General features: G+C 48.1%; 10 protein-coding genes across 10 annotated transcripts; 6 read left to right on the forward strand and 4 right to left on the reverse strand.

Moving 5' to 3' along the window:
• Window positions 1–243: 243 nt before the first annotated feature.
• On the reverse strand, window positions 244–633 carry ONS95_011199 (uncharacterized protein; the record flags this gene model as incomplete). Its single annotated transcript, XM_058504799.1, has 1 exon — window positions 244–633. The coding sequence occupies one exon, from the start codon at window positions 631–633 to the stop codon at window positions 244–246; it is 390 nt and encodes a 129-aa protein (XP_058359355.1).
• Window positions 634–937: 304 nt separating this feature from the next.
• Window positions 938–4,718, reverse strand: ONS95_011200 (uncharacterized protein). Its single transcript, XM_058504800.1, has 4 exons — window positions 4,470–4,718; window positions 3,576–4,416; window positions 3,178–3,449; window positions 938–3,128 (listed from the first exon to the last, which is right to left on the reverse strand). Exons 2-4 carry the CDS (start codon window positions 3,854–3,856, stop codon window positions 2,209–2,211), a joined length of 1,473 nt encoding a protein of 490 aa, XP_058359356.1. The 5' UTR covers window positions 3,857–4,416; window positions 4,470–4,718; the 3' UTR covers window positions 938–2,208.
• Window positions 4,472–6,503, forward strand: ONS95_011201 (uncharacterized protein). Its single transcript, XM_058504801.1, has 6 exons — window positions 4,472–4,904; window positions 4,979–5,158; window positions 5,210–5,312; window positions 5,365–5,577; window positions 5,631–6,302; window positions 6,354–6,503. Exons 2-6 carry the CDS (start codon window positions 5,037–5,039, stop codon window positions 6,378–6,380), a joined length of 1,137 nt encoding a protein of 378 aa, XP_058359357.1. The 5' UTR covers window positions 4,472–4,904; window positions 4,979–5,036; the 3' UTR covers window positions 6,381–6,503.
• Window positions 6,504–7,703: 1,200 nt separating this feature from the next.
• On the forward strand, window positions 7,704–9,059 carry ONS95_011202 (uncharacterized protein; the record flags this gene model as incomplete). The annotated part of the gene is made up of 2 exons (XM_058504802.1): window positions 7,704–8,460; window positions 8,509–9,059. The coding sequence occupies 2 exons, from the start codon at window positions 7,704–7,706 to the stop codon at window positions 9,057–9,059; spliced, it is 1,308 nt and encodes a 435-aa protein (XP_058359358.1).
• Window positions 9,060–9,653: 594 nt separating this feature from the next.
• On the reverse strand, window positions 9,654–10,136 carry ONS95_011203 (uncharacterized protein; the record flags this gene model as incomplete). Its single annotated transcript, XM_058504803.1, has 1 exon — window positions 9,654–10,136. The coding sequence occupies one exon, from the start codon at window positions 10,134–10,136 to the stop codon at window positions 9,654–9,656; it is 483 nt and encodes a 160-aa protein (XP_058359359.1).
• Window positions 10,137–10,598: 462 nt separating this feature from the next.
• Window positions 10,599–12,027, forward strand: ALG3_1 (dolichyl-P-Man:Man(5)GlcNAc(2)-PP-dolichol alpha-1,3-mannosyltransferase; the record flags this gene model as incomplete). Its single annotated transcript, XM_058504804.1, has 3 exons — window positions 10,599–10,755; window positions 10,811–11,055; window positions 11,128–12,027. 3 exons carry the CDS (start codon window positions 10,599–10,601, stop codon window positions 12,025–12,027), a joined length of 1,302 nt encoding a protein of 433 aa, XP_058359360.1.
• Window positions 12,028–12,049: 22 nt separating this feature from the next.
• Window positions 12,050–12,524, reverse strand: ONS95_011205 (uncharacterized protein; the record flags this gene model as incomplete). The annotated part of the gene is made up of 2 exons (XM_058504805.1): window positions 12,050–12,155; window positions 12,214–12,524. The coding sequence occupies 2 exons, from the start codon at window positions 12,522–12,524 to the stop codon at window positions 12,050–12,052; spliced, it is 417 nt and encodes a 138-aa protein (XP_058359361.1).
• Window positions 12,525–13,239: 715 nt separating this feature from the next.
• On the forward strand, window positions 13,240–14,818 carry ONS95_011206 (uncharacterized protein; the record flags this gene model as incomplete). Its single annotated transcript, XM_058504806.1, has 2 exons — window positions 13,240–13,625; window positions 13,675–14,818. 2 exons carry the CDS (start codon window positions 13,240–13,242, stop codon window positions 14,816–14,818), a joined length of 1,530 nt encoding a protein of 509 aa, XP_058359362.1.
• Window positions 14,819–15,669: 851 nt separating this feature from the next.
• On the forward strand, window positions 15,670–17,238 carry ONS95_011207 (uncharacterized protein; the record flags this gene model as incomplete). The annotated part of the gene is made up of 5 exons (XM_058504807.1): window positions 15,670–15,770; window positions 15,828–16,255; window positions 16,303–16,729; window positions 16,784–17,118; window positions 17,207–17,238. 5 exons carry the CDS (start codon window positions 15,670–15,672, stop codon window positions 17,236–17,238), a joined length of 1,323 nt encoding a protein of 440 aa, XP_058359363.1.
• A 1,499-nt stretch (window positions 17,239–18,737) lies between these two features.
• Window positions 18,738–22,534, forward strand: PKC1 (Serine/threonine kinase; the record flags this gene model as incomplete). The annotated part of the gene is made up of 7 exons (XM_058504808.1): window positions 18,738–19,206; window positions 19,257–19,526; window positions 19,579–20,565; window positions 20,616–21,717; window positions 21,767–21,968; window positions 22,013–22,418; window positions 22,473–22,534. The coding sequence occupies 7 exons, from the start codon at window positions 18,738–18,740 to the stop codon at window positions 22,532–22,534; spliced, it is 3,498 nt and encodes a 1,165-aa protein (XP_058359364.1).
• Between the last annotated feature and the right edge of the window lie 342 nt (window positions 22,535–22,876).

The following is a 22,876-nucleotide window of genomic DNA, read 5'->3' on the forward strand; positions in this document are numbered from 1 at the left end:
AAGGGCAAAAAAGTACAAAGATTGAAATGGGCTCTCTCGGTCATATCTGCTCTATCAGACAAAATTAATTCTTACTGCTGGACAGCTCATACACCTCTTCTGCCGCGACACTCCTGGATCATTACTTTCATCGATAAGCATGTTTGCTGATTTGATTTTGGAGCCCTTCCCCCCCACCTCTGAATCGTTTAGGTGCTTGGTGGCTCGAAGTTGGCACTGTTGAAACGCCTCTCTTACAAACTCTCACCGCGACGCGTCCCTTTCCCGATGCATCTCCACGAACCTCCTGAGCCCACCTCCAACCCACCCAGTTTCCTTCCCCTTGTGGAACGTGATCCAACAAGGCCTCACTTTCGGCGTAACGTGCTCTTGTACAACAGGCCAAAGGTCAAAGTCGGTCTTAAACAAGTAATTGTCGGTGAGAATTTGGTAGTTGCGACACCACGCGAGCTCCTCTGGGCTGAGATCTTGACAATGAGGGGTAGTGATAAAGATAATTGCTCGACGATGGTGATGGTCTTCGATTATTTGTGTGAATTCTCCAATGGACGTGATTATGGGCATTGTCCATGGTGATGTTGTGGTTGGGTGTGAGGGCTTTGGGGTCGAGCTTTTAAATGATGGGAAATGCATGGTTGTGATGTGCGAGATATCAGGTAGGTTTCAAAATAAACTCGTCGTTCGGAAACTGCACTGCAGTTCTTATTGTAGTACCGTACGGGTGATTTTCTAACCGTTCAGCCGGCGAGTGTGAGATCATACTTCCTTAGTCAGCTTCGTGCATATTTATTTTGCGTGGCAAAATAAAGGATAATATATTCGTCCACGTGGATCGAGGACATTATCATCAAACATCATTCTATCCAATCGCTCAAAATGGTGGAGTTCACTTATCAGGAAATAAGTACCATGTGGCGTGAATGTAATCTTTGTTGTTGTTATGATGAGCTGTAAGCGAGGCTTGGCGAACCGATATATGACATGAAGAAGAGAGTCCACCGCTGATAACACCCTTACGCCGCAATCAGGCAACGGTCAATTGTTGGCTATGACGCCTATCCGTTTTTGTCCCTCGGAGAGCCATATCTTACCCAGCTCTTCGGGGTCTTCTTCCCGGTTTGTAGACTATCTCTTAGAGCCGTAAAATCACTTGGTAGCATTCGATCGGAACAAAAAGGAGATCTCGCAGCCACAACTCTTTTGGGTAGTTACTAGCTTACTTTTCAGTGGTTTAATCTCGTATATGTACACGTCGCTCCATATTTTTGGTTTTTGTTGCATCTTGTTTGCGGTTAGTCTTGCTAGTTTGTAGCTATCAGCCCTGTCAAGCCTTTGCAAAGTTTGCGGCGCACTTCATTCCCGGGCCAAGGGCCGGGGGGCTTTGCAATATTTTTTTGCGATCTTGTCTCGCGGTACTAGGTAGCAGAGCCACAACCTGGGGGACAGTTTTTCTAGGCGTTGTGTTAGCTGGGCTGTGACACGTAGATGTTGATGTAAAGTTGTGGCTGCGAGACTGATGGAACGATAGTAAAAAGCTTTATTTGGGTACATGAGAGTCGCTGAGGAGGTCTCGGGTCAAAACAAATAGGCGAAGGTTCCAAAAATAATCTAAGCGATTTCAACACACGCACCTCTTTGAGGATCAGGAGATGTGACTTCCTTTTCTTGTCCGTTGGCTTTACGGCTGCCGATTCACGTTCCTCCGAATTGTTTTTTAATTACTGTAAGCTGTGGATACTTGCGATCGTTGGTTGACTCGCACGAGTCACATCCCGTAGGTCGTCCAGCCGTCTACCGTCATCCCGTTGCGCTACGATTGCTTGTGCTTCATGAACTAGTTGAGGCTGCCCTCCTTTTATAGAAAACTGGCCTGAGGGTTTCGAAACAAAGGATCACAAAAAGGGGTACAAAGTTGATGTGGGTAATTACTAACGACAATTTTTACTATTGCTATCTTCAGTTAGTGTAAATGTATCATTACAGGACGTAGAGTTTGTGCGTTTGTAAATCAGAAGGAAAAGCTATAAATGAGAAGACGACGGCTTCAAAAGTGACTCGCGAAAACTTATGAATGATCTCCATCAACTAACTTCCAACCTCCCAAGATTTCATCAAAACGAACTTCCCCTGCCTCTATACACGATACCAATTTCCACCTATAATCTCCGATTTTTCGGGCAGTACCGTCCTTCATATCCCCTCATGCACTTAGTAGATCACGTTCAGCTTCCACCCAACTTTTAACACCCTGGCGCCGATGAGACATAGAGCAGCGCCAAGGTAGGAGGCAGCAGCAAAAACGATCAGTCCCGTGTAGTCTCCATCCATCAAAGTAAGGATCTTTCCGCCAATTGGAAGAGCAGTAAGCGTGCCAAAGGCTACGAACATCCAGCAAGTTGCGAAGTAGCGACCGTAGTGCTCGGTCTTGCATAGCTGTCCGACACAGACAGGACTGAGACTTAGATTACTGCCGCTCACGAATCCGAGGATGATGGCAAAGACGATAAGCATCGCGCTGGAATTTCCTGCTGGAAGCCATAGTGCGAGACAAGCAATGATACAGAGCCCAATGCTGAGAATGAGTGTGTTCATCCTTCCGATCATGTCGGCGACCAATCCAGCGAAGAACCGTCCAAAGAAGGATCCTGCATTCAATATGGCAATGATCTGAAATCCAAAGGATGAGCTCTGTCCATGAGACGTGGCATATGAAGTAATGTACGTCAATGGAACGAAAATTCCCCATTCCATCAAAAAAATCCCAAACGACACAAGTGCAAACGGCATGTCTTTATAAAAGAGACTAAATTCTGGCGACACGCTCTTGAAGCTCACCATTGGTTTCCGAGGAAGTCTGCTTCGAACCAGCAAATTTGCCAGTAGGAGGAGGAAGACGAGAATGAATCCAAGAATCCGAGTGGCCCAAGCGAAGCCAACCCTTGGAAATAGCCGTTGTAACATCAATGGGAAGATGATACCGCCAATTGATCCAGCTGTCATGGCTATACCCGTGGCATTGCCACGCTTGACGAGGAAGAAATGACCAATTGAGGCGATACAAGGGGTGTTGATTAGACAACCACCAATGCCGTTCAGGACACTATAGACCATGATGAAGTGCCAATATTCTAATCTCGGTTAGTAATTGAGGTAAAGTGAGATCTAGATACTACTCACCAGTGCAGAGTCCAAGTAGGAACATAGAAGCTACCAAGAGGACGCTCCCGCAGAATATCAAGGCTCTTGGTCCGTACGAGTCAAAGATAGGTCCAATAGGAGCACCGCAGAAGAAAGTCAAGAAGAGAGCAAGTCCGAAGATCCATCCGATCTGACTCTCATCATTTTCTTGTAGCTGATGATGACTAAAGTACTCGAGCAAGACAGCAGTGCTGTTAATTATTCCAAAGACCGAAAACGAGCCACAGAAGGATCCCAAGACAACGAGCCAACTAAATCAAAGTCAGCTTTGATTGACAAAATAAGTTGAAGTGAGATGCAGCTTGTCGGTTGTCATATTGTCGACGATGAATGCTTCCAAAATGCACCAGGCAATGTCAAAGAGTGGGGTCGCTTACGCTCGTAACCCGCCTTCAGGGAAATCATCTTTCTCTTCGTCGGTATTTGACGAACTATCGGTATCGGGTGCCTTGGTCTTTTCAGGTATACCGGAGCCATTGACGGCTGGAGTCGAAGCTGCCTCAATCAACGGCGGGCCTGTGATAAAGGGGTCGGCATCCTTCACTCCCGTCTTGTCAACAGTGCGGAGTGGGGACTTGGCAGATGGGAATTCATTGTTGGAGGGTTGGTATTTTTTCGAGCAGCTGGCCTCTGCTAAATGTTTTCCCTCGCCTTGCATTCGCTACACCAAAATATATAAAGAGACTCACAATAATGTTTTGAGCGCTGAAAGAGACAAACAAGGATGAGTTATGGAGAAAAAAAGTTGGAGTAAGAGCGGGGGAAAAGTATTTATCTTGGATCCATTTTTCGGCGGCCTCCTAGCTCCGCCTACTAACAGACCTTTTGGACTTTCAGAGAGACACGTGACTCGGCCGAATCCTAGACTCGCCCTTGCGGGCTTTCGGTAGGTAGGTACGAGTTGCCCGAAATGTTTTCAAAGATATTTTGAACACTTATATGACATGTGGACAAGGAGTTTGAAGCGATGTAGAAAGCAAAAGGAACACCCTTGCCCACATGTCATACAAGCGTTCAAAAAACCTTTCGAGTGAGAGGGGGAGCTTTGACTTGGCCTCGGGTTTTTGCTTTGTTTATTCTAGAATCCTCGGATCCGGGAATCGGGACAATCGAGCCGAAGAAAGAGGACCAGTTGAGAGCTGACAGAAGCGATGTCTTGATAGCATGCGATTGCTCTGCTCAGCTTTCCCGATTGCTCGGTTTCGGAGAGCATGCGTACTGCTCTCTCGTCAGTACCTTAAAGAATCGACATGCTCAGTGGGGATCTGTACCTCTCGAGCGCTTATCCTGCATGTCCCTTGCCGAACCTTGTGATCGGTATAACAAATGCAGAATTACAAAAATTTCCGCTTTGGAATTAGCCTTACCGTTGATGACCATTACACATCGACAGCTGAAGAGTACCTAGGTACGCAGCGTAAATGTCGGATTTAAGGTCATGATGTGGGGCAGCACAGACGACAGTGCATCCAGTCCAGGAAGTGGCATCACTGAGACACGAGAAAGAACACCCGAAGAACTCTATTTGCCTCCTCTGTCCAATCAGAGAAGCTGGAATGTTAAGTTTCTCAAGGCCGTTCACACGTACCTGGAGCTCCCAAACGACGATGCAAGTGTCGGGACTTCGGCGGAGTTAGAGAGTGGTATGGATAGTCTTCAGTAAGTGAGGGGTGGCTTTGGTTCGCCTATGAGATCATGAAATTCCTATAAGTACTGTTCCAGCCCCGGCGTCTGTGGTTGAACTCATACCCTCTTATCTTCTTTAGCTTACATCAAGAACCAACTGACACCAAATTCCCATACAAACGTATCTCGTCTCAACATATTCATCTATCAATATGGCATTTGCAGCCCCACCACCACCAAAAACAGCCCTTGGCTACTATCGGATGCTCTCGCCAACTGCTTCGATTCGTGTTAGCCCATTGTGCCTCGGGGCCATGAACTTTGGAGACGCCTGGTAACCTTCAAGTCGCCATGCCAGTGTCGTAGTACTACTAACAATTCCTAGGAAAGATTTCATGGGGGAGTGCGATCAAAAGACCTCCGAGGAGATTCTGGATTTCTTCTACGAGTCTGGAGGAAACTTTATCGACACTGCCAATAATTATCAGGTTAGAGATACTTCCAACATATGATCCTCTGACCAGTCTGACCATCAAGTAGAAAGAGGAGTCGGAGATGTGGATCGGAGAGTGGATGAAGAAGCGAGGCAATAGAGACCAACTGGTTATTGCTACCAAGTTCACGACTTGCTTTAGAACCGGTTATGGTGGTGGAAAGGAGATCATCGTCAACACTGCTGGGAACGGAACCAAGTCACTGCACTTATCCGTCGAAGCTAGCTTGAAGAAGTTGCAGACAAGTTACATCGATCTTGTAAGAACGGATCGATAGTTCATCTGCTCTGAGTATTTCTAATCAGTGCACAGCTCTATGTTCACTGGTGGGATTTCACTTGCTCTATCCCCGAGCTTATGCAATCTTTGAACCATCTCGTCGCTGCGGGCAAAGTCCTCTATCTTGGAATCTCAGATACCCCAGCGTGGATTGTTTCCAAAGCCAACGAGTACGCCCGTCAGAACCATCTCCGTCAATTCTCCGTCTATCAGGGACGTTGGAGTGCAGAGCACCGTGACTTCGAGCGCGATATCATTCCCATGTGTCGTGACGAAGGTATGGGTTTGGCTCCATGGGGAGCCCTCGGAGGCGGGAACTTCAAGTCCGATGATCAGCGCAAGAGCCAGGAGGGTCGTAAGATGGGACAGGCGAGTGAGGCTGCCATTAAAATCAGCAGAGTACTTGAGAAGATCGCCACTGCCAAGAAGACGCAAATCACGAGTGTCGCTTTGGCCTATGTGATGCAGAAGACGCCATATGTCTTTCCCATTATCGGGGGACGCAAAATTGATCACCTGAAGGGTAATATTGAAGGGTTGAGTTTGACATTGACAGAAGAAGATATCAATGCTATCGAGGAAGCAAATGCGTTCGATATTGGCTTCCCACACAACTTCTTGGGTGGACCAAAGGGTGTCCACAGCCCTAGTGATGTCTGGTTGATGTCACACGCTGGGCAGCAACAACACGTTGAGTGGCAGAAGGTACATTCCTGTTAAGAGATTCAACTGGATAAGTCTGCTAACGATTCATAGCCCATCGCCCCTGTCACGAAGGAATAGAAATTAGCTATTGCACATGAAGATGAGAATGAACCGTACACATTATATGCAAGCTGGTAGTGAATTCAATTTGAAATGCACGAGATTTCTCACTCTTTTTTCTGTCCCTTTCTTCTCTTTCATATTTCAGCTCGCAATGCATTGAATTGTTTACAAAATCTCGCCCCTTCCCCTTTCTATGCTTACGTTTAAGCGAAGGTGTGGAAGCACGTCACTGTATCACGAATAGGTAGTGCATATGAGAATCACAGTCTTTGAGCTGGGCTCGGAATATGATTACCAACACCACGGCCAAACATGGAACGAAACTTCTGGTAATTGAGTGGATGTGGATTATTGCGCTACGTATCTTTGACAGGAGGCCTTTGCTAGAAATACGTCCTGAGCGACCGTAACGCCGATGAAAGATACCCACGAGCATAAGGGTGCGGTAGAATTTTAGGATAAGACGCACTGGGCAAGGTTCTGGACAGAAAATTCCAGATATCTAGCAAGGCAGAGGAACGATTGCAGCCAGCAGCGTCGAAGAGTGCTTAGGTTAAGAACAGAGCTCGTGGAGGAGTCCTGCGATGTCTTGTCAAGGTAGAGTGGAAGCGGTGAAGGTGAGGTTAGCACTTCATAGTCGTATTTAACTATTTGATCCTTGAATTTCAGGTCATTGAAGTGATGCTGAAGTGTATTTGAGGGACTTAAGCTGTCACTCATCTTCTTGTAGCTATTTTGAAGCTTGTATTTTGGGGACTTTTAACCAGATTTGTGTATTTAATGTAGTTTCGCTGATGCGTTGTACCTAATTCCACTTGGAAGCTGTGGCTAGCTGAGACATAACTGCAATAGGACCATAGGTCCCTAGAGATGTTTCGTGGGAAGGCATGTCATTTTTTTGTTGAAATGAAATCATATCTGTTTCCCAAACCTTCATTTGAGCACTTGCAGGGATAGCTTTTTAGCGCTGGTTTAGCGCGGTTTCAGCTTCTACAGCCTGTTGGCAAGGCTGTGGTACCTAGGGAGGGGCCTTACTTCGTTAATGCTATTGCCGCTTGAGTTTACCTACGATTGGGCCTCCTATTGTTGACCACCATGCCGACCACAAGCAATGGATCAATTGATACCATCTAACGAGATATCTTCTACTAATCTAAACTTCTCGCAACAAATGCGCCTCTTGACTCTTCCTCCTTTCTTCAACCTCGATCTCTACAGGTGTGATACCAGCGACTGTTGCCTGTTCAACAAGAACCCTCCACTCATATCAACTCACCTCTAATCAACCGAATCTCTTGTCATTTGAGGTATAGCTGGCTCAAAGTTGAGACAGTTAAGATGGATACGCTATTCAAACTCAAAGACACCTTCGTTCACTTCCTTTCCCCAGCTGCGAAGCGCCGTCGCACAATTGGTCCTGGCACTCCCTCCACTTCAAAAGACCATGAGTACCTTGCCCCTCTCTCCGAGCCTCGAGGCAGAAAGGCACAAGCAGCTACCTTTGATCACCTCAATTCAAAGTACCCGACCACACCACAACCCAAGAACCCCAGAAAGCGCGTTCGTGAGGATGACGAGGAGGGGATTGTCATTTCGCCAGGCGACTCGGTCTCTCAAGTTTCGACCGCTGGTACCGAAGGAAGTTTAACCAGCTCAGCGATCAATAGCGAGGAATTGGAAGAAAATTCCGAGGAGGAGGGTCAGCATGACATCGAGTTCGATGCAGAAGATGAAGGCGGAGAAGGGGATGCGGAGGAGGGTAGCGACGCGGTGATGGAAGAGGAGGAATACTCCGAGGAGGAAGATGAGGTTGACTTGGAGGCTCAAGAAGCTGCAGCATCTGAGGCGAAGGTCCAGGAATACTTGGCAAGACAAAAGGAGTTTGAGACAATTCAGGAGAATATTTTGAAGGCCAAATCCGATGCTAGCTGGCACCCAGATGCTCTCTTCCTGTACGAGAGATTGGCCCTTCGCAGTTTCGAGCCACTCATTCCCAGTGATTGGCGGATCGACTTTCCAACTCTCCCCGAGGTTCTGTTCACTGATGAAGAGGAGAACACTTTTGTCAACTCCAATTGTCTCCCCAGCTACCGAGGTAAATAATATCCAGAAATGAGTACTTGCAGTGCTAAAAGCAGAACAGGAATCAAAGCTCTTCAAGCACTTATCACCCTTGGAATTCGTGTCCGCGACAAGCTCAGTGTTGGCGGCTATCCAGAGAAGATGGTAGCAAAGGAGATTCAGAATTACATCAAATGGGCCGAGAGAGATGGTGGCTATCAAAAGAAGCGCTTCATCCCTGTTCACACAGTTTTGGCAGCTCGTTCGTCCCAAACCGCTGGTTTCATTGGCGTAGCTCTTGCCAGCCAGATGAAATTCCTTGCCGAGCAACACATGGTCAACCTCAAGATCTCAGATGATGATTCTGGAGGGGTAGCAAAATATTCTAGATCGTTGCCACTTCTCTATGGCTTGGTCGTCGCTCAAACCAAGGTCATCCTCGTCACTCACAATTCCGCTGAGCCTGATTCCGAATCCAAGGTTCTTGCAACTCTTGATTTGACCAATAAAGACATGGATGTTTGGAATGGGTTCGCTATCGCATTCATGATCATTGCCTCGAGGAATTACATAATGTCGATGAAAGATGAGCTGGAACCAGACAACACGATGACCGACGATGAAGATGCCTGATCAGCCCAGTAATTGCCAATTGGTTTTGGTCACATTCTGGCTGGGAGATTATATATGAAGTAGGGGATACTGCATATGTGATTTACTGATCGATTTGGATTGCTTTATGAAGGAGCAGGCGCACGGCTGGTTTTGCAAACAGAGGAGCCTTTATTTGTACAGGCGAAATACCCCTTGAGTTGCAGCTTTTTTGGCTCAAACTATGTACCAGCTTCATATCCGTATTGTTCGATACCCCTACACCAACCATGGTTCGCCCTTCAGAATTGAGTGCTTTATAAATCTGTTTGTACTGTTGGGTTGTGCTGAGAGATCCGGTATCTCTGATACAGCTCTGCAAAATATACATTTATGATTCATTGTAATCCCTTCATTATGAAGCCATCTTGATGACCTCGAACTATATTCATACAACGTATCTTCATATGGTTCATGTCACTCAGAACAATCCATGAGCCGCCAAGACGTCTTCACTAGTGAGTCGCAAGCTACACAGCCAAGCAGTGAGTAAATAGAGGTATCAACACAAACCAAGGCTCTTGGAGACACATACGTATTACAAAAATTATCCTCCCACATCATTCAGATGTCCATCTAATGCTCCACCGCACTCTCCTCTAGTGCTTGAACCGCGTGATCCAACTCCCTGATTCGGTTCCCGATCCTGGACTTGATCTCCTCCGCGTCGCTCCCTTGCAGCGCCTTCTCATACATCCCCTTCAGCTTATCAAGTTCTTCCCTAGCAGCTTCTCGATCAGCCTGTGCATACACGCTCTTCTTCTCCGTCTCTTCAGTGCTGATCTCGAATTCGTCCCTCGCGACAGCGTATTGATCTTGGATCTCCTCAATTATGGAGTCCGCAGAGGACTTGGCAGAGTAGTGGCGCTGAGAGGTGAGGGGAGCGGATATGTTTCTGTAGATTGAAGAGGGGTTCGAGATCCTAGATGGAGCTGTTTGCTGGGTGTTTTGGATGTGGTTGCGGAGGAGGGAGAACGATTTCGTTGATGTGGATATGAGGAAGGTTTTGGAGATGGAGTTCCGAGCTCCTCGAGCTGGTAGAGATCGTAAAGAGATCATTTAATGTGGTTTGAAGAGCCTTGGACGAAGTTGGGCGGAAGGAGCTCTGACTGAGAGTGGTGTTGATGACGGATCTTGAAGACGGATCTTGAAGCTGGACCCCGGTTTAATGGATGCATTAGCGTTGTCTGGCTATTGATGGCTTGGAGCTTTGAAGGGTATCTTTGGGCCACTTATGGACAGAAAACAAACAATTTAGGATCCCTAGACTGATTCTGGAAAATTGTAGACTGAATCTTTTCGCTCCAGCATGGTCAAGAATGTTATATTCATGTAGAATTGCGGTAGCATTTTTATTCCAGTGTGGTTACTACCCCATGGCTGGGCAAGCAGCCTTGCATGGATCGCGTCGTCTGGAGCTCGGATCTGCTCTAAATCACTCCCCTTCAGCCATTGATTGCATATCTTCAACTTCAACTCTTCATCGATTTGTGTTTTGATATGCAGTGCTGAAGGCTCGCTATGGCCACCGAAAGCAGTCCGCCAGTGCGGTACGTCTCCTATCCTCGACAAGCAAAAGACCTGGCAATGGGCGTGCATCCTCTCTCTAGATACGTGCCCCCTCTGCTGCTGCTCGCAGATGCGTTTCTCACGAGTTTGATCATTTACAAAGTCTCCTGTGAGTTCTTGTTCTAGAAGCCCAAGAGTACAGCATTGATTGATGGCATTAACAGACACGGAAATTGATTGGAAAGCATACATGGAGCAAGTTGAACAATATGTGAATGGTGAGCGCGACTACACGAAGATCAAAGGCGGTACGGGTCCACTGGTGTACCCAGCTGTGCATGTCTATATTTACTTGATTCTGTATCATTTTACGGATAAGGGAAGAAATATTCTAGTCGCGCAGAGGATCTTTGGAGTGCTTTATTTGGCGACTTTGGCTGTTGTGATGGCTTGTTACAGGAGGGCAAAGGTATGAATTGCAGAATTAAGAAGGGAATGTCAGCTTTGGCCTTTGCGTGTTACTGACTGGGCCATCGAATAGGCACCGCTCTATATCTTCCCGATGCTGGTTATGTCGAAACGGCTACATAGTATCTTCGTTCTCCGACTGTTTAACGACTGCTTCGCCGTCTTCTTCCTCTGGGTGGCTATCTACATGTTCCAACGACGCATATGGACAATCGGGGGCCTATTATACAGCCTGGGAATTGGAGTCAAGATGTCTTTATTGCTGTCCCTCCCAGCTGTGGGAGTTGTACTCTTCCTGGGGAGAGGTCTCCAAGGAAGTCTCAAGCAAGCCTACCTTATGGCACAACTACAGTTTGTTATAGCTTTCCCATTCTTGCCGGAAAATCCAATGGGGTATCTTGGCAGAGCTTTCGAGTTCTCAAGGGTTTTCTTGTTCAGATGGACCGTCAATTGGAGATTCCTCGGAGAAGAGACATTTTTGAGCAAGGAGTTCTCATACTCGCTGCTAGTGGGACATGCCAGTACGCTACTGCTGTTCGTAACAACGAGATGGCTCAAGCCTGCAGAAAAGCCATGGTCGGAACTGATTAGAAATGCTCTGAAATTCCAGGAGCCATGCGGAAAATTGCAGCATGCTGTTTCCATTCGAGTCTCTCCGAACTACATCTTGACGACAATTCTTACAGCCAATGCTATTGGCATGTTATTTGCTCGGTCCCTTCATTACCAGTTCTATGCCTATATCGCATTGGCTACCCCATTTCTGCTCTGGCGCAGTGGCATGCACCCAATATTCCAGTATGGTTTATGGGCAGCTCAAGAATGGGCCTGGAATGTCTACCCAAGTACAGATGTGAGCTCAAAGGTTGTGGTTGGTGTACTAGCTGCCACTGTGATGCGAATGTGGTGGGGCACTCGGACGGATTTCGTGAGCCCGAAAGGCGAAGGAGCTGCGAGTAAGAAGTTCGCTTGATCTTGCTCAAGTATCGTCCAACCTATTCGTACTCATCCTCCGGGTCGGAAGGAGGCATCTTTCCGACAGTCGATTCCTCATCGTCTGAATCTTCAGCATATGCAGAAGACTTCGGGAACTCCTTGGGCCTAGATAATAGGTCAGCGAATACGCGCCAACAGTCATGTACATATGCGAGAAGCTCACCAATAAGGTTCTTTCCTCCACAGATGCTCGTCGCGAACTACATTTATGATCTCACCATCAATTTTGTTCTGGCGTACATCGGCCTCCTTGGTATCAACGAGAACATAGCCCCCACGTTTCAGCCAGATGGTATTCCGAAACCGAGATGGGAGTTCAACGAGAATGGTCTTCTGATTGGGCAACGAGCATGAGTACAAGCTGTTTCCTTCGGCTTTGATTACCCGTGCGATCGACTGGGTAGTTGTCACCTCAGAAGGTGGGGTAGACGTCTCCTCTGCAGTTGCAACGATGTTGCGCTTTGGCTTTGCCATTCTGATTCCCTGGTATGGAAAGTATGCCGCAAAGCTCTGGAAGGCAAATGGTCAGTTTTGTTCGTAATCGGAGACGCGTCTGGCAGCTGAGCGAATTTCAAACCGTGTTGATTTCGAGCTCTGGAGAATAAATTTTGGATCTGCAAATGGGGCTAGGATAAATGATTCACCTTATCCGGCGGGGGAAAAGGAAAGGGCGAGTCTCCAGGCCCGCCGCCCCCCCCTCGAGCCAGGATCAAAGAATGCAGGTTTGCCGAACGAATGAATCAAGTCAACTACCTAGGAGCTCCAAAATAATCCCTAACGTTGATTTTTCAGCAATCGCCCTAATGCAATGGAATTCCTCCACGCAAGAGCTTGTCCGAACCAACACAATGCAAGGCATGAACCACATTGCGCCGTCAGCAGTCCTCTGCATTACAATCGGGCCGTCAATTAAAAGCTCCAATTCACAGGTCTGGTAACCTAAGCTGATGGTGTCAGGGTGTGTGACCATCCACCGATCGCTGCTGGGCAGTTTCTCCACTCGTGGGTTAAGGGTTCAATTTTCTCCCCACCAGTTCCTTATCGTGGTGTATTTCCAATTCTCTATTATCCCAATCCCTTTTCGATTCTACATCTTCATCTTGCTGCTTTATCTGCTAGTCCATCGCCTGCATATTCTTTGAAAGCTGCTAGCAAATATTCGTCTACCGTTATCAGGGTATTGACCAGTATGAGTTCTCATTCTTTCGGTGCTTTCATTGATATCGAGCAATCCTCAAGCAAGGACGTAGCTCCTACAGCTCCTGCTGCCCCCGCCAAAGCATTCCCTCGAGTCTACCACTCTATTCCGGATCCCATCGAGCTCGAAAATCTACAATGTGGTAGCAGGCTTCATGGCACCTCCCAGCCTGGTTCTGGGACCCAAACACCAAGAGAGCCGAACGACCTGGAGATGAGTGGTCCGCCAACTCCAGTCAATGAGCATGAGGTGGACGCGCTGCAGAGCTTCTCCTACCCGCCAATGAACAGATTTCGAATGCTGTCTGTCTGTCTGCTTAACTTTGGGAATGGCTTGTCTGACTCAGCACCCGGAGCTTTAATTCCTTACATGGAAACGTATGTTTCTCTTTCTGTTAGCTAATGCCACTCTTCTGACGTACCTTAGACATTACAATATCGGATATGCTGTCGTTTCTCTCATCTTCGTCACAAATGCCATCGGCTTCATCTCAGCTGCATTTTTTGTCGATGTCCTTCGAGCCCGCCTTGGACGAGCCAGGACCCTCATTGTTGCGCAGACTTTTATGATTTGCGGATACATCCCGATTGTTTGCACACCACCGTGGCCCGTGGTCGTCGTTTGCTTCTTTCTTCTGGGATTCGGAATGGCAATAAATCTGGCTATGGGAAATGTATTTGCCGCTAACCTACACAATGGCACTAAGATGCTGGGAGCAATGCATGGATCATACGGAGTTGGAGGGATAATTGGTCCGTTAATAGCTACGGCTTTGGTCACTAAAGGAAGTTTGCCCTGGAGCAGGTACTATTTTCTCCCGCTCTCCATTGCCCTATTCAATGGAGTCCTCGGTGCATGGTCATTCTGGCACTATGAGGCTGAAGCTGGAATGTCTCTCCTCACTCCATTGGAAATCATTGCGTCGCGGCGACAGGAAATTGGAGGCCTTGCTCCAGCGCCAAAGGCTCAGATCAAAGAGCAACTAGTCAATATGTTGCAATCCTTCAAATCCAAGACTGTCATTCTTGGTGCACTGTTTATCTTCGCCTATCAAGGAGCAGAAGTATCGATCTCTGGCTGGGTTATTTCTTTCCTGATCACGGCTCGCCACGGGGATCCTGCATCAGTGGGATATGTTACGTCCGGTTTCTGGGCGGGTATTACACTCGGACGGTTCTTCCTCTCCCACCCCGCCCACAAGATCGGAGAAAAGCTCTTCGTTTACGGAATGGTCGTTGGAGCGGTAATTTTTGAGCTTCTGGTCTGGTTGGTCCCCAACGTCATAGGCAATGCCGTGGCAGTTTCTATCGTCGGCTTGTTGCTGGGACCAGTATATCCTTGCGCAACAGTCATCTTCTCGAGAGCCATTGGTCGCAAGGAGCAGGTTAGCAGTTTGAGTGTTATAAGTGCCTTTGGTTCTTCTGGCGGGGCTGTGGCTCCATTCACAACAGGTATCTTGGCCCAAGCTGCTGGAACGTTCGTCTTGCACCCAATCGCTATTGGTCTTTTCACTGTCATGCTTGGGTGCTGGTTCGTTTTGCCTACACCTAAGAAGCGCAGTACCGAGTAAAGAACTTCGGTGGGATTTTCTGCAACGTTTTCTTCAGAATTAGATGCTCCTCGACTTCTGAGTATCCGTTCTGTGGTTAGTTGCGAGTGCGCGGGAGTAGATACTATGGTGGCTCGGCATAGTCACGAATTTCTTTTCAATTTCGGCATTGAGTTTTGAGTATTTACAAGCGGAGGCGCTGTGGCGTTCAAGCTCTGATAAACGCAGGGGTTTGAACGTTGGGACATGGCTTGCGGCGTTGCGGATGCTTTCATGGCGTTAGAATACCCGTCTGACATGATGTTTGGGTTTGATTTCTCGCTTGAGACTTGGACTTAGTGTTTATTAGGGAAGCAAATACCAGCTTGAAGAGCCAACCAGCCAGTGGGTAAAAATATGTTGGCTCTCTGGATTCTGCACCGTGTTGTCTATCTTTACAGAAAAATAAATTACACTCCTTACTAAAAAGAAACGATCATAAACAAGTGAGCTCAACCGTCAGAGACTAGATGACATCTACACTTCTAAGAGACAGAACTTCACCATCAATAATACTTCGGCATAGAGTTTCGGTCAGGTCCTGTTTCCCGAATTTTCATAAAACACAAGAGCCGATATGGAGCTGATAATACTCTACCCCGGACGGATACGTTGGGTTCAAGGGCTGCCCTGGTTGGGCATTCCTTGCCGAGGTGTCCAGCCTCGGATGTCTCAAGCACTTCCATTTCTTAAGCCGAACGTCACGAGCCGCGGAGCAACATCTAATGCATCTGCATTCTTCATAGTTCTCACCCGTCACTTTTCGGAACCGTTTCTTTGCTTCTCAGAAGACAGTCCAACCCCTCATACTCCATTACTCTAGATTCTTCAGTATGGCTTCAATTGCAAAGATACTACGGCCCGTGGTCCAAAGGGCAGCTTCTACTGCTCGCCCAGCTCTCAGACCTGCTCGAGCAAGCAGGATATATCAACAGTATATCTTACCGGATTCCGAACCTTTAATTCATACATATTCTGACTGATGTTGTAGGGCCAGACCTCTATCATCCACCACAAGAAGGCGCAATGAAGCAGTCGACCTCACAGAGATTCCTCCTACACCCATTACCCACATGTCCGAAATAGAAACTGCCATGGCGGACTCAGTGTCAAAGTTCGCAAATGATGTCATTGCACCTAAAGTCCGCGAGATGGATGAAAACGAATCCATGGACCCCTCAGTCGTTGAGCAGCTGTTCGAACAAGGGTTGATGGGCGTGGAAATTCCAGAGGAATACGGTGGCGCGGGCATGAACTTCACAGCGGCTATTGTTGGCATTGAGGAGCTGGCTAGGGTCGATCCGAGTGTCAGCGTTATGGTGGACGTGCATAATACGCTGGTTAATACCGCGGTATTGAAGTATGGAAGTACAGAATTGAAGAAGAAGTGGCTTCCAAAATTGGCTACAAATACTGTCGGTATGGAGCACTTACTTCAGTTCACAAGACGTTTGCTAACCAGCTAGGTTCTTTCTGTCTTTCTGAGCCAGTGTCTGGATCTGATGCTTTTGCACTTGCCACGAAGGCTACCAAGACCGAATCTGGATACAAAATCTCAGGAAACAAGATGTGGATTACCAACTCGATGGAAGCCGAATTCTTCATTGTCTTCGCAAACCTGGACCCAAGCAAAGGATATAAGGGAATTACTGCATTTATTGTCGAGAAGGACACGAAAGGATTCTCTATAGCCAAGAAGGAGAAAAAGCTCGGTATCAAGGCTAGCAGTACTTGTGTGCTTAACTTCGACGATGTTGAGATACCAGCAGGAAATCTGCTTGGTAAGGAAGGTGATGGATACAAATATGCCATCGCTCTGCTCAACGAAGGACGAATCGGTATAGCCGCCCAAATGACCGGACTTGCACTTGGAGCGTTTGAGAATGCTGCGAAGTAAGCAGAACCTATGCTCACAAATTCCGAATTTGCTCAACTGATGATTCTTAGGTACGTCTGGAACGACCGTAAGCAGTTCGGTACGCTTGTCGGTGATTTCCAGGGTATGCAGCACCAGATTGCGCAAGCGTACACGGAGATTGCTGCTGCGAGAGCACTAGTATATAACGCTGCTCGGAAAAAGGAATCTGGCGAGAACTTTGTCCAAGATGCGGCTATGGCGAAGTTGTATGCCTCGCAAATTGCGCAAAGAGTCAGTGGACAGGCCATTGAGTGGATGGGTGGTATGGGATTTGTGAGAGAGGGGATTGCCGAGAAGATGTGGAGAGATAGTAAGATTGGTGCTATTTATGAGGGCACTAGCAATATCCAACTTACAACTATTGGTATGTTGCCTTTCCACTTCCCTTCACTTTGTCCCTATGGCAATGAGTAATCTTTGTACGACGCTTGTGCTAACAGAATACCTTGTAGCGAAACTCTTGAAGTCCCAGTACACGAGCTAGAGGCAAAGGATCATGAAATGGCGGGTTTCAATGCTGACTTTGGCGAGGAAATGGAATTGGCTAGTGGACTTTCCAGGCACACCGAAATAGAACCATTGTTCAGAGGGACTATTTAGGGCAAAACTTGTCTTCTAAGGGCGGATGGCTACAGGTTCCTGAACCATACGAAGTCAAATGTAGTAGTTGTCACGCTTGGTCTAGACGACGGGCTCATTAGCTCCCAGTGTTTGATCTGGCCAGAAGCAAAAGTTGAGGATTTGAATAGTGGCAGGCAACTGAAACTGTAATGTTCTCCTTGTGTCTTCTCAGTTGAATTGCAATTGTGTCCACCATAATCTCCAGGCCTGCTTCCAGCAGTTGATCCGGCTCGTAGTCAGCTCAATCCATCCTCAAAGTGGAAGTGGCCTCGATCCTGGTATGTGGTACCGTGTAGTGTACTGTTTAAGAATGTTCGACTTTCTTTGTTGATGTCATGCTTGCTGTATTTTGATTGATGCCGGATCAAAGTTCACATCCCTGTTCAAGATGACGACGGTGCCAGACATCCAGCACCGGCACCAGCACAGCACAGACGACCCCGGAAGCACAGCCTGATCCTCCGTTTGTGTGGAGGGGAGGCAAGGGAGCAAGTCAACCGCACCAGTATGGTGAAGTCCCGGGCCCCTCCTTTAATCGAGCCCTACCAGGAATCTCCCCTCCATGCTCACCCACCTCACCCACCTCACCTCACCTCACCTCCACAGAATTCCAACGGCCCAGGTCATGGCACTCAATCAACATACCGTCCTGTAACGCTGGATGCCCTCCCAAAGCACTGCCCAACTGCCACTTCACCTTGTTCCGTTCTTAAGCTTCCACTTTATCCACCTTGCCTTTCTGGCGTCGTCTTGTGTTACTACAGTACCTATCCGATATCAAAACTCGCCTCTAGGTACGGAAGTGAGCACTAGACCCCCATCACATAACCAGGCCATCAATTTGTCACGCCGGCTCTTCCAGCATCCATCTTCGGCTTTTGCTCATGGGAGTCACATACCCTGCCTTGCCTTCAACAGTACGTCGCATTCGGTCTTTTTCTACTCAACACCTGCCGCCGCCCTCACCACGTCGCCGCCACCGCCTTTGAAGCGATCCAGCTAGCTGCGCGTGGCTGAGTACGTAGATAAACTTCTAGTGCAGAGCAGACGACCTATTCCTCACGTGGGCAAGCTAGACGGGAAACATTTCGAAACACAACACGAGCGATCTTCCGCACGCAGATACGACGAGCTTGCTACACATAGTTGACGGTGCTGACCATCGTCGCGACATTGGCTCCTACTGCTCTGCCAAGAACCTTGAAAACAAGTCCACCCCACTCACTCCGGAACTGCAACCTCTCGCCAGAGCACTGAGCAGTGGTGTAGCCCCTCCTCAACTCAACTTCGACCAGATAAACAACAATCGCCCGTGTCTCTCAACAACCTCGCAGCGTAGGAAAACGCGCGCCATCAGCCATCATGAACAACGACGACGATGCCCTCACCTCGGTGTACAAGAAGATCGAGCGTGAGAAAGCTCTCATCCAAGCTGCGAACCAGATGCGGCAACAAACCCAGAATGAGCAGGTTAGATCTCGACTGGACTCACAGATGAGAGAAGGTCGCCGCAATATTCAGTATCTGGAGGAACGCATGCAGGAACTTCAGATGCGGAGAATGGGACAAGGCATGGACAATATGAATTTGGGCTCTTCATCCACTGGACCAGCGCGCCCTCAGAGCTCCGGGTTTCGCAGCGACAGAGATGGCCCGCCTACGCCGCCTCCAAAGGACTCAAGAGGAGGATATACCGACGCTGGTTCGGAACGAGGTGACTATGGCACACAAGATTACTCGCAGACGGGCATGATGCCACCACGACACCCGTATGCACCTCTGGCTCCCGGGCAGGGCATCCCCAAATCACGTCCGAACTTTACAAAGCTTGGTAAGTTATTTCATTGTAATGGGTACGTTGTTACTAATTGTTGCTTGCAGATTTGATCAAGTACGATACACCATACCTCGGCCCCCGAATCCAACTCATGTTGTCGCAACTAGAATTCAAACTTAATGTGGAGAAGCAGTATCTTAAAGGTATCGAAAAGATGGTCCAACTGTACCAAATGGAGGGAGATAGAAAGAGTCGCGCAGATGCTGCAGGCCGTAGAGTTGAGAGCACACAGAAGATTCAGCTGCTGAAGCAAGCTCTGAAGAGATATGAGGATCTCCACATTGACATGGAAAGCACTGCAGATGCGCCAGATGGTAAGTCCATCTTTGCCCTGACGGAGAGTCAAAACTAATATGCGCCGTGAAGATGACAGCATAAATACCCCTAACATGCGGAAACCACTGACTGGACAGCTTTCGATTAGAATACAAGCTGTGAAGGACGTGGATCATGCAGCAACTGGTCGTTTTGCTCGCGGACCTGAGACTTTTGTTGCGATTAAGGTCGAAGACAATGTTGTGGCGCGCACAAGAACCTCCAGAACCGATAAGTGGGATGCCGAATACCACAATTTGAACGTTGACAAGGCAAACGAGATTGAATTGACGGTGTATGACAAGCCCGGTGACCACCCTTTGCCGATAGGCTTACTCTGGATCCGGATCTCTGATATAGTAGAGGAAATGAGAAGAAAGAAGATTGAGGCTGAAATTAGCAGCTCTGGATGGGTTTCTGCGGACCGAATGGCCAATGGCTCTCTACCTGGTGCCCCACCTCCACAATTCAATATGAATCCTCCGGCTCCTCAGTTTGGTCCTCCTCCTGGGAGTGCTGGAGCTGCAGCCCCAGCTTCAATGGGGGCTGGAATGCCTGCTGCGGGTGCAATTCCTCCGCAGCCAGTCGATGCTTGGTTCGCACTCGAGCCCACTGGAGCAGTTCACTTGACGATCGGTTTTACCAAACAGGCCAAAGATCGAAGACCATTCGACCTCGGGCTCAATCGTAAGGGAGCGATTCGACAACGTAAGGAAGAAGTCCACGAGATGTACGGCCACAAGTTTGTCTCCCAACAATTCTACAACGTCATGCGCTGTGCCCTTTGCGGGGACTTTCTCAAGTATTCTGCCGGTATGCAGTGCGAGGACTGCAAATATACTTGCCACACAAAGTGCTACACAAGCGTTGTCACCAAATGCATCAGCAAATCCAATGCAGAGACAGACCCGGACGAGGAGAAGATCAATCATCGCATTCCTCATCGTTTCGAGAAGTTTGCAAATATGAGCGCAAATTGGTGTTGCCACTGCGGGTATATCTTACCGTTCGGTAAGAAGAACTGTAGGAAGTGTAGTGGTATGTTGAACTCTTCGAATTTCTGTAATTTTGTAGCTAACATGTTCAAGAATGTGGTCTCACGTGTCACGCCGGATGCGTCCACCTTGTGCCTGACTTCTGTGGCATGTCTATGGCGGTTGCTAATGTCATTCTTGATGGTATTCGCAATCAAAAGCGTCGACAGACAACTCAGACACCCCTCTCTGGCCGTACATTAAGGCCGCAAAACAATAAGCCTGTCGCAGCAGTAGAGCCAGGTCCATCAGATCCTCGCACGTCTTATGGCCAATCCGATCCAGGTCGACCTCCGAGGGCTCAGTCTTACGGAGCACCATCTTCGTCGATGGAAGCAACTGAAGCAGCAAAGGCGATGTATTCCCAAGGTCAGACATCACCTACACAGCAACGACCACCAGGACCTGACAGAACTGGTTCGTCGTCTGCAGCTGCTGCAGCTGCAGCCGCTATGGCTGGCCCGAAGAGCCCTACTCAACAGAGAGATCCGTACCAGCGCTCATCAACGGACTATGCAGGCCGCGGCGGCTCTTCTGCTCCTGGATATGCTAATCGTATGGATTCTCACTCTGAAGATGGCAGCTATGGTTCACCTCCAAAGCCCCAAGCTCCCTCTCAGCCAAGTTATAATCCCGCAGCATATGCCCAAGTAAGCGGTTACGGCTCACAGCCACCGCCACAACAGATCCAGCCTCCTCAGCAGTCGCCGACAAATGCTTTGTATGGCCACTCTGCTCAACCTCAAATCCCTGAAGCTGCACAACAGCCTAGCGCTGTCATTCCACGGAAAGCAGCTCCTCCTGCGAGTGAGCCTGGTACCGGTCGCCGCATTGGTCTGGATCACTTCAACTTCCTTGCGGTCCTTGGCAAAGGTAATTTTGGTAAAGTCATGCTTGCGGAGACCAAGGCGACCAAGCAGTTGTATGCAATCAAAGTGTTGAAGAAAGAATTCATCATCGAGAACGACGAAGTGGAGAGTACACGATCAGAGAAGAGAGTGTTCTTGATTGCTAACAAGGAACGTCACCCTTTCCTACTCAATCTTCACGCTTGTTTCCAAACAGAGACAAGAGTATATTTTGTTATGGAATATATTAGTGGTGGTGATCTGATGTTGCACATTCAGAGAGGCCAGTTTGGAACAAAGCGTGCACAGTAAGTTGATTATATCAGCCTTGATTGGAACGGTGCTAATATTTGGTAGATTCTATGCCGCCGAGGTCTGCTTGGCACTGAAATACTTCCATGAAAATGGTGTTATTTACCGCGATTTGAAGTTGGACAACATCATGTTGACTTTGGATGGTCACATCAAGGTTGCGGATTATGGTCTTTGCAAGGAAGATATGTGGTATGGATCAACGACCAGCACATTCTGTGGTACTCCTGAATTCATGGCTCCCGAGGTACGTCTCTCTACCTGCTCCGAATTACCTCTAACATCCTGTAGATCTTGCTGGACAAGAAATACGGCCGCGCAGTCGATTGGTGGGCATTTGGCGTTCTCATATACCAGATGCTTCTTCAACAATCTCCCTTCCGTGGTGAGGATGAGGACGAAATCTACGACGCCATTCTTGCCGACGAACCCTTGTACCCAATTCATATGCCTCGCGATTCTGTCTCGATCCTCCAGAAGCTTCTTACCAGGGAACCAGATCAACGGCTCGGGAGTGGACCTACTGATGCTCAGGAAATCATGAGCCAGCCGTTCTTTAGAAATATCAACTGGGACGATGTTTACCATAAGAGAATTCAGCCACCATTCCAGCCCCAAATTACAAGTGCTACTGATACCAGCAACTTTGATTCTGAATTCACGAGCGTTACCCCAGTTCTCACACCAGTACAATCTGGTAAGTTTCTACTCCCTTCTTATAGACTGAACAAGTTGCTGATAGTTGCCACAGTACTTTCTCAGGCAATGCAAGAGGAGTTCCGTGGATTTTCATATTCAGCCGACTTTGTTTGAGCGGTTTCGCGTCAATCTTTTAGCGTTCAGAGAGGCCTCTTGACTTCCCAACCTTTATACAGTCAAAAGCATCTGCCGCATTGGTCCGGAGTCTCGGTCTATTGTTCACATCATGCTTTGTAGGGATATCCCTGAGAGAAATCGGGATGTGCGATGAAGAACAGACAGGTACGAATACGGGATAGGGTATATGAAGGTGATGAAGCGAGAAAGGCATCGCTAGGATGAATGGGTGGATTATGGGTGGATGGATGGCCTTTCACTGAATACAGATAGGCCATGACGCGAAAAAGTCATGAATATCCTCTTTCGCTTCTTTTAGACGGACGGCATCTTGGGTGG

Source organism: Cadophora gregata (assembly GCF_030347475.1).
Source record: "Cadophora gregata isolate MNR1 chromosome Unknown scaffold_5, whole genome shotgun sequence".
Lineage (NCBI taxonomy): Eukaryota > Fungi > Ascomycota > Leotiomycetes > Helotiales > Ploettnerulaceae > Cadophora > Cadophora gregata.

Bases quoted from the DNA above. Each gene is read 5' to 3' on its own strand.
- ONS95_011200 (XM_058504800.1), bottom strand. From the start codon at position 3,856: ATGCAAGGCGAGGGAAAACATTTAGCAGAGGCCAGCTGCTCGAAAAAA. The intron at 3,450-3,575 runs GTAAGCGACCCC...ACTTTGATTTAG, and splicing joins CCTGAAGGCGGGTTACGAGC to TTGGCTCGTTGTCTTGGGAT. The intron at 3,129-3,177 runs GTGAGTAGTATC...AACCGAGATTAG, and splicing joins CCTACTTGGACTCTGCACTG to AATATTGGCACTTCATCATG.
- ONS95_011201 (XM_058504801.1), top strand. From the start codon at position 5,037: ATGGCATTTGCAGCCCCACCACCACCAAAAACAGCCCTTGGCTACTAT. The intron at 5,578-5,630 runs GTAAGAACGGAT...ATCAGTGCACAG, and splicing joins AGACAAGTTACATCGATCTT to CTCTATGTTCACTGGTGGGA. The intron at 6,303-6,353 runs GTACATTCCTGT...AACGATTCATAG, and splicing joins AACACGTTGAGTGGCAGAAG to CCCATCGCCCCTGTCACGAA.